General features: G+C 38.5%; 1 protein-coding gene across 1 annotated transcript; it reads left to right on the forward strand.

Annotated features, from left to right (window-relative positions):
• Window positions 1–1,771: 1,771 nt before the first annotated feature.
• LOC146455264 (uncharacterized) lies at window positions 1,772–9,949 on the forward strand. The gene is made up of 7 exons (XM_085094440.1): window positions 1,772–2,068; window positions 3,861–3,966; window positions 4,390–4,520; window positions 7,196–7,289; window positions 7,870–7,976; window positions 8,684–8,813; window positions 9,813–9,949. The coding sequence occupies exons 1-7, from the start codon at window positions 1,890–1,892 to the stop codon at window positions 9,900–9,902; spliced, it is 837 nt and encodes a 278-aa protein (XP_084950566.1). The 5' UTR covers window positions 1,772–1,889; the 3' UTR covers window positions 9,903–9,949.
• The last annotated feature ends 2,641 nt before the right edge of the window (window positions 9,950–12,590 follow it).

Below are 12,590 nucleotides of genomic sequence, written 5' to 3' on the forward strand. Positions count from 1 at the left end.
AAGAATACAAGTGACTCAACTGATTCCAGTAAACGGCAGCGCAAATAAGTTGTTGTATAAATGACGGGAAAAGTGACTTTACTATTGTATTAAGACATATAGTAAGGTCTGGTATATTTTATTAAGACCACTGTTATCAGATTGCGCTAATTTTTCGGAATTTTGGACCTATTATAAAACTTCAAAAACATCTGGTGTCCGCTTTGAGAGGTTTTTTGAAACAACATGTTGGAAAAAAGTGTCCGCTGTCCGCCTCAGAGAGATGTCCGCTTTAGAGAGAGTTCAGTTACAGAGAAACAAGTAAAATTCGGCAGGGACTAAATTTTCTGTCCCTCTTAAAGAGGTGTCCGCCGTAGAGAGGTGTCCGCTTAGAGAGAGTTGACTGTATGAGTCTTCTGTGATAACCATTGTAATCCCGGAGCACGTAAAGGGCCTTAGGTTGTCATTCATACGTATTCTTACCATACTGAGTAGCCGCTCACGCAGGACTTCTTTAGCTCGAGAAAGTGCGTGACGCTCGTCACACAAGTAACAATGGCAAAATACAGCTGAATTACACTTTTTTTATTTTACATTTTCGGCTGAGCTGCGGCTGCAAAATTAGATGTTCTCGTAAAAAAAAGAGAGAGAGTGTACAGACATATCTTAGCGTGACTCAGATTACTATATTTCCCTAAATAAAGCCAACGGGATCATTCCTTTTATGCGCTTCGCAAGCGGGGCGATTATGGGAAATGGGCGGTCGTGACTACATGAATTCAGTGATTGCTATTATGCAAGGTGACATGATAAAGCAGAAAGTACTGTGAAAAAATAAACGTCATTTCATCAGATTAACTGTTAGTTTTTCCCCGAGTTTTTCTTGCTTTTGTCGTCTATTGAGACACGAAAGGGATACTGACTTTGGGGGTAGGGGGATGGGAGGGACAGTGGTTATAGACCAAAGGGTTTTCTTATTCTATTTTGCGAAACGAAACGAAACGAAATGAAACGAAATATGCTGCAATAGGTGACAATCGGCATGAATGTCTTAATAACGTGGTTTCAAGACAAAATTGCTGCCTTTGCAAGCTTATTTGATGACAATTAACGCCATTTCGCAAAGTAGTAATTTTACAATATTACTATTTTGCGAAACGGCTTCTAAATTACCTTTTAAACCCAAGTTAACCATCTATGCGCTTAAAATATCAACCTACGTTGTCTGTTGGGTATTTTACATTTCTCTTTTCGCTCTTAAACCTTGTCCTGGCGATAAAGAAGCTCGTTTCGCAAAATAGTAATTTTGCTAAAAATTACTAGTTTGCGAAACGGCTTCTAAATTACCTTTTAGACTTAGGTTGAAATTTTAAGCGCATAGATGGTAAACTTGGGTTAAAAGGTAATTTAGAAGCCGTTTCGCAAAATAGTAATTTTTAGCAAAATTACTATTTTGCGAAACGAGCTTCTTTTTCGCAAAATAGTAATATTTTAAAATTACTACTTTGAGAAATGGCGTTAATTGTCATCAAATAAGCTTGCAAAGGCAGCAATTTTGTCTTGAAATCACGTTATTAAGACATTCATGCCGATTGTCACCTATTGCAACATATTTCGTTTCATTTCGTTTCGTTTCGTTTCGTTTAGCAAAGTAGAATAAGCCCTTCCTCACCACGCTCCGGCTCTCTCTTTCTTCGCGTTTCTTTCATATAATTTTGATCGATTTTTTAACCTCCCTACTCCCAGCAGAAGATAGCCAGTATACATTTAGTCACGACATTCATTTCTTTGATAAGTGGTTTACTACCAGATCGATAAGGTCAACACAGCGTCAAGCACACAGTCCATACACGCATGCAAGCGTGTAGTAATCACGGCAGCGTTGTCTGGAAGGAAAGCTCGGTTTTAACATGTTGTATGCGCACAATAACACAGCAAAAGCTGTCTTTGTTATTTGCATTCTCTTTATTTTCAAATTCATGCAAATCCTCGCAGAAACTTGTGAAAAGATCGACGACTGTTCATGTAGAAAGAGCAACGGGAAGGTCATCAACTTGAGAGCGATCGATGGAGGTTCAAAAGGACCAGCGTAAGTATCAATGGTGGTAGTCCACTTTCGCGTGGGCGTTCATAAAATGAGAGAGACAAATGAACGGCTTGAGGAAAACTTCAGTGCGATTACCTGATTATTTTCCCACATCTGGAGTCGTTACAACATGGTGAGAGTTCATCGGCCGATAGTTTAAAGTTTTAAATTATAGCTGGATATTTTCAGTCCTTCACTTGAAACAGCTGATTACTCTCGAAAGATGCCTATGACAAGCCTATAATATTATATATGGATACAGGGAAATGCAGACTTATTTTGAATGTTTTCATGTGCGGGTGTGCGGCACGGTTGTCCGAAACCCTGACACTATCTCAGACCAAAATATGTAATTTTCCGGTTCCTTTTTCAGACCTGGCCTCTAAAATTCGTACCCATTTTCAGGCCTAGTCTCTAGAATCCACACCCGTTTTTAGCCTTTAGACCAAAATGGTGAAAATCTATCCCCTATTTCAGACCAAAATGGTTTAAAAACCATACCCTTAAGCGCTGCATATACCTACGTTATGTTAGGTTGCGTTACGTTACTGTTATGTTAGTTTATGTGTAATTTTGTATCGAGTTAAAATGAATTCGAACCCTTACCACTTCAACTGCCATATGTGTGTTACCAGCTGCCCACTATAATAGTGATATCGTAACCCCTTAGGAGACACAATTAAAGGGTAAACGAATTACCAATTACTTTTCGTAAGTTTGGCAGAGACGATTGCGCAATTCGGGTAACACCTCGGCCTTGTCACGCAGCCGTTGGGCACCATCGTTTTTTCTTACATGCAAAATTTTGTTACAATCATAGCCAAATTAGGATATTATACAACTGCCTGTGAACTCTCTAAACTATAATTGTCTGAGACAAACTGTATGGATGTCTGGGACCAGTTTTTTCGTGTTGGGAAGTGTGGTCATTAGTGCGCGCCACACTTCGTGCGCGCGAGATTTGGGTGGGCAAGGTGCGTCTTTATCCGTGCAATCAGTTTAGACAGAAATAATTCGCCTTTATCGGCGGTTGTATCAACTAGACCATTTTTAATTAACTCGATGCACGAAAACAATGTTTCCGGAAATAAATGATATTTTTATTTTTAAGTTTCAAAGAAAAAAATCTCATCTGTGCGACGAACGAGTGGCGTTCAGACGCGCGTGGGAATTGTTGAACTCGCGAAGACTTTTTTTTTAAAGATTCCTTTGTCCTTATTGAGAGGAAACTCACGGCAATTTTTTATAAAATTAAAAAACTTCGTTACACAAAGCGGAAAAAATGTCTGGAAACTTCTGAAATGTGTTAGAGGCCTCAATTTATTGTTAAGTCTAAAGTAAACACACGCAGGATAATAGAGCACTCGTCTGCCAAAAGGAGTCCGCCTACGTTCAAGTTTTATTGTGTCAGGCCCGTTTCAGAGGTCGTCTCGAACAAATGGACCGTGGGTCCTCGCTCCCCCGAACGATGTTGCATTAGAACTTCAGTTTTTCTTTGTTTTGTACCCGTTTAGCATGTAAGTATTTTTTTGTATTACATGGTAATGTACCCGTATAATGTATGTATGTTTTTTATATAAGTTTTGTAAGAAATATTAATAAATGTGTACTATGTTCGTTAAATAAAAAAAAATTAAAAAAAGAGGTTGCATTTGAAGTTTCAAGCAGTACGTTTGAAACCAAGTTGTGCCACTGGCATGTAGCTCGGTGAGGGCCATTTTCTTTAATGAAATTGAAGTAATACGACTTAGTTTCAAATAACGAACTACATGTATTGCCTCTTTTTCCTGGTCAGTTTTCAAGGAATTCCAAGCCTAGATCCGACGACAGAGGGACAGTTTGTGTTCTCTTGGAATCCTTGCACAAAGTTTAGTGAAGGCGACGGCTGCACAGAGATGTTGGTGAGTAATAAGGCGCTGTTACACTAGGCAATTTTTCTTGCAACTTGTCTCGAAATTTTAATGTGAGACAAGTTGCACGAATCGTTGCCACCGCAAAATTTGTCATAAGAATCTTTGCTTCAAAGTTTTCAAAGAGAAAAATAATTTTAGCGTTTATTTTGCAATTAAGCTTATTTTACTGTACAACAGCAGTCATTCATTCATTCATTCATTCATTCATTCACTCACTCACTCACTCACTCACTCATTCATTCATTCATTCATTCATTCATTCATTCATTCATTCATTCATTCATTCATTCATTCACTCACTCACTCACTCACTCATTCATTCATTCATTCATCCATTCATTATTTATTTGTTTATTTATTTATTTATTTATTTATTTATTTATTTATTTATTTTTTGTATTTTATCACGAGATGTGTCAAAAACAAACCGATACATCGGATACCCACCCTTGCGCCAAAACTGTTTCTGTCTTCCAAGTAAATGAAAATGGAAGTACTATTATAGCTTATCAGCAATACACTGACGGAACCGGGTACAAAAGGTACGTATTATAAATCGCCTAACGTATATTGTACGGAGTAGGTAGTGGTAGTAGAAACAGTAGTAGTAGTAGCAGCAGCAGCAGCAGCAGCAGCAGCAGCAGCAGCAGTAGCAGTAGCAGTAGCAGTAGCAGTAGCAGTAGCAGCAGTAGTAGTAGTAGTAGTAGTAGTAGTAGTAGTAGTAGTAGTAGTAGTAGTAGTAGTAGTAGTAGTAGTAGTAGTAGTAGTAGTAGTGGTAGTGGTAGTGGTAGTGGTAGTGGTAGTGGTAGTGGTAGTGGTAGTGGTAGTGGTAGTGGTAGTGGTAGTGGTAGTGGTAGTGGTAGTGGTGGTGGTGGTGGTGGTGGTAGTAGTAGTAAATCGCTTTATTTGCATGACCGCAAGATTTTACAGTACTGCAAAAGCTAAGTAATTATTAATAAAACAAGGGTAATAGTAATATTGTCCTAAGTTACATCACTTTCATTTGATAATAACAGTGTACCACGTGTATCTGTACACGAGGAAATGAACTTCATTACTAGCTTATTTACATGATGATCGTTAGAGTTCATGAGTAGTTTTATACTTTCTGAGGTCGATTTTCTTCCAAAGTCAGGTATTCTCATTGACTTGATTTAAGAAAGTCTCCCTTTGAAAAGAGTATCCGCTACATTGAAACAAGAAATGAGATTCATTTTCCACTTGATTTGATTTGCACAATGGGCATAATCTGCTTTCCCTGGGTATAAAAACTCTGATACCGACCTAGTTCAATCGTAAGTTTATGATCACTTATTTTAAACTTCACTAAATTTCACCTTTCATTATCATTTCTTAGCTGGTGTAAGTAATCGGATGTGGAGTATTCATCTTTGAAAACTTTGTCAAATTCTAGTTTCTTTGAATGTTCAACGCTGAGTCGCCAGAAATATATATATATTTCTCCTTCATATACGTTGAATATCGTCTAACTGTGTCATTATCAAGAGATTCAGGATCTAAATTAGATGAATGGTATTGTTCTATCATGTTCATAAAATTGGAATCCGGAATTATTAATAAAGTGAAGGTTCTTCGACATATGGAGAGCTTGTTTGACTATAGAGGAATTATTTCTGTTGTTTAGATAGACAAAATATTTCATAATTTTTTGATTAATTGGGACAATTAGCGGTAATCTTCCACGTTCGGCACTACAAGCTAAGTTAGAAGCTTTATTGTTTACTTCTAAGTAGCGTTTACAGAATTTGAGATGATTTTTTTCTATTACGGAATTGTCCCGTTTTTTTTTAATCCTGTTTAGTGTACATCCCCCGTACCTCACTGTTGTACCTTAACATCGGAAATATCATCGTGTAAAAAATCTGTGATGCGGTATTGGGATTAAGTCTATGAAGAAGTGTATATTTTCGTATACTAGAGAAGGTGTGTAGAGCTTTTTCTTTTAAGTGTTCTTGTGCAAGAGTAAAGTTTCATGTTGGAGTTAGACGTGTACCTAATTAGGTGTATTCTTGAACAATTTCAATTGGTTCGGTGCCTATTTCAAAGTTACAGTCAACGGATTTTCTTGGGGTTTTTGAAATATCATTATTTTGGTTTTTTTTAATTGTTTTTTTACATCCATTTTTCACAATATGAAGAGAGCGCGTTTAGACAGTTTTGTAACCCTGTTTAGGATCTTGATAGGATTATCAAATCATCTGCATACAAGAGTGAATTTATTTCGGTTCCATTTGGAAAAACGAATGGGTCAGCAAATCAGCAAATTGTTTATATAGAGGTTAAATAAAAGGGGACTTAAAATACATCCTTGACGTACACCTCTTGAGTATGAGAAAGATCGTGTTTTGTTTTCTGTGATTCTTATGGAACATGTAGAGCTGCAATGAAGGGTTTTAATCAGGTTGTAAAAGTGTCCTCCTATGTTGATCTTGAGTAGCTTGTAGAACAACCCCTCGTGCCAAACGGAGTCGAAAGCTTTACAAAAATCTATGAAACAAGCATAGACGTTTTCCTTGTGGTAGTGGACATATTTATCTGTTAGGGTCATTAGAGTGAAAACATAGTCTACAGCAGCGGCGGCGGCGGCAGCAGTAGTAGTAGTAGTAACAGCGGCAGCAGCAGCAGCAGTAGTAGTAGTAGTAGTAGAAGTAGTAGTAGTAGTAGTAGTAGTAGTAGTAGTAGTAGCAGCAGCAGCAGCAGCAGCAGCAGCAGCAGCAGCAACAGCAGCAGTAGTAGTAGTAGTAGTAGTAGTAGTAGTAGTAGTAGTAGTAGTAGTAGTAGTAGTAGCAGCAGTAGTAGTAGTAGCAGCAGTAGCAGTAGTAGCAGCAGCAGCAGAAGCAGCAGCAGCAGCAGTAGTTAGTAGTAGTAGCAGTAGCAGCAGCAGCAGTAGCAGAAGCAGCAGCAGCAGTAGTAGTAGTAGTAGTAGTAGTAGTAGCAGTAGCAGCAGCAGCAGCAGCAGCAGCAGTAGCAGTAGTAGTAGTAGTAGTAGTAGTAGTCGTCGTCGTCGTCGTCGTCGTCGTCGTCGTCGTCGTCGTCGTCGTCGTCGTCGTCGTCGTCGTCGTCGTCGTCGTCGTCGTCGTCGTCGTCGTAGTAGTAGTAGTAGTAGTAGTAGTAGTAGTTGTTTTCAGTCGATTTGACAAAATCGTTGTGTACTCCCCTCTGGTTCAAGTGTTTGATATTTGTTCTTGTTCTTTAGAGTTGTGGAAATCACTCTAAAGTGTGATGCATCCAGATATCCTGGGGGAACCGATGGTGTTACAGAATTCTACAGACCAAAGGATTCAGCTTATGTAGGAACATTTACTTTAGTTTAAAGCCCATTTCACTGGATAATGTAGACAAGAGGTGCTAGCTATGATTCCGTCATCCTGTGATAAAAATATGGTGAAGGAACCTCGACTAGAAAAAAGAGTTTACGAAGAAAATAATCGCTTCCTGAAATAGTGTATGTTCAAGGATTTGAAACGTAACTCACCAGCCTATTTTCCAGTGATATTTGGACGATGGTCAGTAAATAGAGAAGAAAGTGATTTTTTCGGATGTTTATATTTGTATAAACATGGTCACATCCTGCGCAACAAAAGCCACTGGGACGATACTAGAGTCTGTCCATTGTTAGTGACTGTTTGAGAGCGCACAAGAACGGACCAATGGCGTGTGAATGCTAGGTGACATGGGAGGGCCTTGACTGCAATGGATAATCCGGGATCAGATTTTCCCTGGACTTCGTACTTGTTAGCGACGAAGACCCCCTATACACGAGGGAAAAATATCTCTATTTGACCGAAAGTAATGATAGCAGGCGTTTGGCAGCTCCTCGTTATTCTCGTGTTCGTTTTACTTATTCAGAATTGTATTTTTTATTCGTAGAGTATGACATTCACTTCCAAATGCGCTTGTGAAGATGGCTGTGTTTCTGACAATCCCTCGGGGTCTGAAAGTTCTGGCCTTAGTACTGGAAGTATTCTATTGATAGTGTGAGTACAAAGCAATAGGACGTCTTACAAGTGAACACCAAACCCGCAAGGTTTGGTGACCACCACGGAGGAAGATGATGGTTTATCAGTGAAAGTCCAAAATATAGTTGTTCCTATAACGAATAGATAATCAAACACAAAGTTGAACATCTTACGATGTTTACACAATGTGGTGTTCTTAATGCTCATAGTCCTGACCTTGACAAGAACCGAAGCTTATTTGTTAGGTAAAGAACTGAGAAAATATAGCTCCATTTAGGCAGGGAACAAGGTTTTTGGTCAGTGCTATTTCTCTCAAATTTTTTTGACGGGTATGGATAAGATCCAGCACTTACACTTTGACGGTTCGATTGACCACTCTTTATCAGTTGATACAACAATAATGACAAAACAAAACGACGCATTGATATTGGTGATTAAGTTATGGTCATTTTCTCCACATAATGTGTTACCATAGCAACAGTATAACTTGTTTAAAGCAGCCCTTATTTTACCTTTTAGTGGTTAAAAGTCAAAAATAAGCTCGGCGACCCCCATTTCTATTATAGAAATGTAATCAGCATGTTTAGATACAATTTTTGCAATGTTTAAAAATTTCTACAAGAGGGCTTAAGAGCCACCTTAAATTTCCGAAAGATCGTAAAAGTTCATTAATGCAGAGGGTTTTCCTTTACATTCCCCGTTGATTTTTTTTCTTTCTCTGTCAGGTTTTTCCTATTACTATTTGCCTACCTGATCGGTGGAATTGTCATTAAAAAGTATAAAATGGGAGTCGAGAGTATGCCTGAGATGGTACCCAATTACGAGTTCTGGGCTGGAATGCCATCTCTAGTGAAGGTAAAATATCAGCTACGTACTAACGACTTTCTTAACAAACAGTCAGACCCAAAACAGCTAGTCACTGACTCAGCATCACTAGAGATAAACCAGACAGAGCGAATCAAGCATATTGCCCACACAGCCATTTTCATTACCATTTCATTCACACTATGGTCGTCATTTCACATTCTTTAACAATTGTTTTCAAATTTTTAAATTTAAAATTGAAAAAAAAAATAGAAAGTTCTAGTTACGTAACATTTGTATTCCGTGAGCCAGGAGACTAAGACCGTAACGGTAACGTTAAAGTTTGACTGCCTCCCTGCCTGCCTAACCGACCGACTGACTGCCTCCCTACCTGCCTAACCGACCAACTGACTGCCTGCTTGCCTGACTAACCGAACGGCCAACTGACCGACTGACTTACTAACGGACTGATTGATTGGTTGGTTGGTCATAACGGGATGGATAAGTGAACTGATTCATCATAGTCTTGGTTTTGCACATGACAATCAAGGTTAAGTTTACCATTTATATAGGAAGTTAAAAGGACTCAAAAGAAAAAAAGGAAAGAGTCAGCTAGTTGGCACCTTTGTGGAAAGTTCTAGTACAGTTAAAAGAGTGACTGCCGATGACTGCAATTTATGTTGCAAGCACCGCAACCGGACACAATTTTTTTTTATGTTCACAAATTAAAGCTAAATTACTGGTGCTTCCAAATCCTATTGTGTCTTATAGACGTGATCAAGGCAAAAATTCTAACAAAAACACTACAATAGACCATTACAATAAACCTTTTCGCTGCCCTGTTAACGGGTCTGTCTTTCACTTGCAATTTTCCGCGGGATTTCAGCAGTGAAAAAATTCCAATACCACAGAGTCTCTTCAGGCGACCAACCCGTCTGAAAACTCTGGGTACGAGAATCTAGTTCATCGCGTTCAAGATAGATAACATCTCTCGTGTTATTCTATAAATTACTGATCCAGTTTCATATCTTTATTTGGTTTCTCTTCCAGGATGGTATTGTATTTACGTGTAAGGGTCTTAAGTCTGCGTGCACATCGCTCTATCACAAATGCAGTAAAGATGGATACACCAAAATGTAATTCCAAGAATTTAGGTCAGAAACTTAGCAATACGTTGCAGGTGTGCCGCAGTGAGATACAACAAACTTCAACATTGCCTCCGAGGTTGGACTAGAACTTAAAGTCGATGATTTCACCATACGTCAAGTAGCTTTGACAATAACCTAAAAACTACAAACCACTATAATTTAACAACTTTTAAGAGAACCGCCACAACCAGATCCAATCTTAAGTTCAAATTGACTGAGCTAGCGATCACTCGACTGGTTACAATACAGATGACACTGTTTTTGTTCCGGTCAAAAACAGGTAGCCGAGAAAACAAGGTGGTCGCGCTACCCAAACCAGGGTTATACCGTAGCGCGAAGCGCTCCCTTCTGTAACGTATGACCGCAGAATCGCCCAAAGAGGGAAATTTCGGGAAAAGTTTAAGAGGAGGGTGTTAAACTGTACAAAACTAAAACGAGAATATGAGATTATGATCTCGTGGCTAAAAAGGTTTCTATTTTTAGTGTGTCCTTGTTCTACTACTTTTTAATGGAACTGCCTGCGACCATTTTGATTGGTCCGTTACCAGTTAAATCACATGAAACAATGGGCAGTGTAACACAACCTTGTCTTGCCCAAGTTGGAGTGTTCAGCTGTAATGTTTTTAATTGTTTCTTTCTCGATTTTCCTACCTGGGAGAAACTAAAATAACAGTGGGGAATTTCACGTTTGTGGGTGAAAACTGTGCTAAGTACCTGTTCTTGTCAACAAAATGCTACTAATGAGTCAAACAAACCATTATCAGTTTTTTAGCGATTTTTGGAAGACTCAAGGGAAAATAGTTCTGGTTTTTCTTTTGGTTCCAATGCGTCTTATAGCTTACTTAATTACCTTTTTTGGACTTTTAAAAAATTAATACTAATACGCGCACAGAGTTTCTTTTATTCAGAAATCAGATGTTAGACTCCAAACTGAATAAAGCAGATCATAAAAAGAAACTGAGCACATTTGTTTGGCTGCAGCACCTAAAGCGTCGTCCATAGGAACGTAATATAGAAAAGGTGTATTCATTGTAACAGGATTTAAAAGCTATGAAGTAATAAAAACGACCTATTTAAGCAGTGTTTTTGTTGATGGCCGAGGGAGCGAGCTAATGAACGAGCGAACTAGTCAAGTGGAGAAATTCACCCTCAGACGTTCGCTTGTTATGTCATTAGCTGGCCCTCTGCACTATCAAGAAAGGGAATACTAGCAGCCTACTCTGAAATGTCACCGTCATTAATGTTTTTCGTGCCGAACCTAAATAATGAATGAACCTCGACAAAATCAGTACAGCAGTTTCTGGTCGTGTATAGCAAACGTTGTTTAGTTCGACGTTTAGTCTGGTCTAGTATGCGACACTGTAGCAAGAGATGATGTAAACGCCTTCCTTCTCTTGTGCCTAGTAAAAAAAACAGTAATTTTAAAACTGTGTTTGCAATGACCATCGTGACAAAATAAAAGTACCGGATCCTGTAGTGAAGGATCTTATCAGCAAAAAAAATTGTAGAACAAGTAACCTGAAAAAGAGCAAGGTTGATGTCACGGTCAGGGAGGTATATTTTTCCAATATTTCGAAAGGCACGGCCTTTCTTCTTCAGGCTTTGTTTGTGCCAATCCAATGTGTAAATTATTCATTGTTGTGTGACGCTTGTAACTGGCTCAAAGCCCCATAGCGTGACAAGTCATACGTGAATTAAATTTTTACGGATCGATCTTTCAAATCCAAATAGAAGGTATGCCTCGATTACCCACAGGGTACACCAACTTTTTAACCTATGATCAATTTTTTTTTTCGTTTATTTCCAAACCACGGCTGTTGTTATAGCAACAGTAACGCAAAGTTCTTCTTGAGGATTTTAACTACTCAACCTAAGCAACTTGTGGGCAAATTGAGAAAAAAATCTGTAGGAGAATTTTCAAAAAAAAAAAAAAAAAGAATCATCTTTTACGGGCTGATTTTATTATTAATTGGGTTGGCGTTGCTATCGCTTGGAAACCAACCAACATATAGCATGAGATGAAATTGAAGCAGCTGTTCTATGCCACATTTTGAATTGAATTGATTCACTCCAAGCTCAGAAAAGCCCCCGTAAGTGGCTGAACACGGCTTTTGGCGTAGTCTGTTGTTTTAGTTGCTGACCTGTAAGGAGGGCTCAGAAAAACAAACTTGACTTCCGTAAAGCGACAGTTCATTTTATTCAGTATGTTGCACAATGGAAAGTAAGGCCAACCAGACCACATCTTTCCTGGTTAAATTCCGTTAAATGCTATTAAAAATACCTATTACAATAAAACTGTGACTATACTCTATTAAGCTAACCCACGATACGAATTTTTTTAAAACATATTTGTATACATGTTTGCCCCAAGAGTGCCCCAAGAGTTAAATGAGCCTACACCACGGACACAAGACAAGTATAAATACATCAAAGTTAATTATGGTATAAAAAGACGCCAAATATGAAAAAACATGGGGGAAGAAAAAAAAAATTGGAAGGGCAAGTATTACAGGCAATTTGACCTAAATAATTCTAGTACATCAAGAAAAAGAAATCAACTTAATTCTTCAAAGGAGCAACTAATGATCTGCTTTAGTGTATTTTGGAGACGAGAACGCGAGAACTTTGCAGTCCATTCTAACCCAGTCCATCTGTGGCCAGAGACACTCATCAATAATTT

Source organism: Pavona decussata, unplaced genomic scaffold (assembly GCF_977016875.1).
Source record: "Pavona decussata unplaced genomic scaffold, jaPavDecu1.1 SCAFFOLD_280, whole genome shotgun sequence".
Taxonomy (NCBI): domain Eukaryota; kingdom Metazoa; phylum Cnidaria; class Anthozoa; order Scleractinia; family Agariciidae; genus Pavona; species Pavona decussata.

Bases quoted from the DNA above. Each gene is read 5' to 3' on its own strand.
- LOC146455264 (XM_085094440.1), top strand. From the start codon at position 1,890: ATGTTGTATGCGCACAATAACACAGCAAAAGCTGTCTTTGTTATTTGC. The intron at 2,069-3,860 runs GTAAGTATCAAT...TTTCCTGGTCAG, and splicing joins GGAGGTTCAAAAGGACCAGC to TTTTCAAGGAATTCCAAGCC. The intron at 3,967-4,389 runs GTGAGTAATAAG...TTTTATCACGAG, and splicing joins ACGGCTGCACAGAGATGTTG to ATGTGTCAAAAACAAACCGA.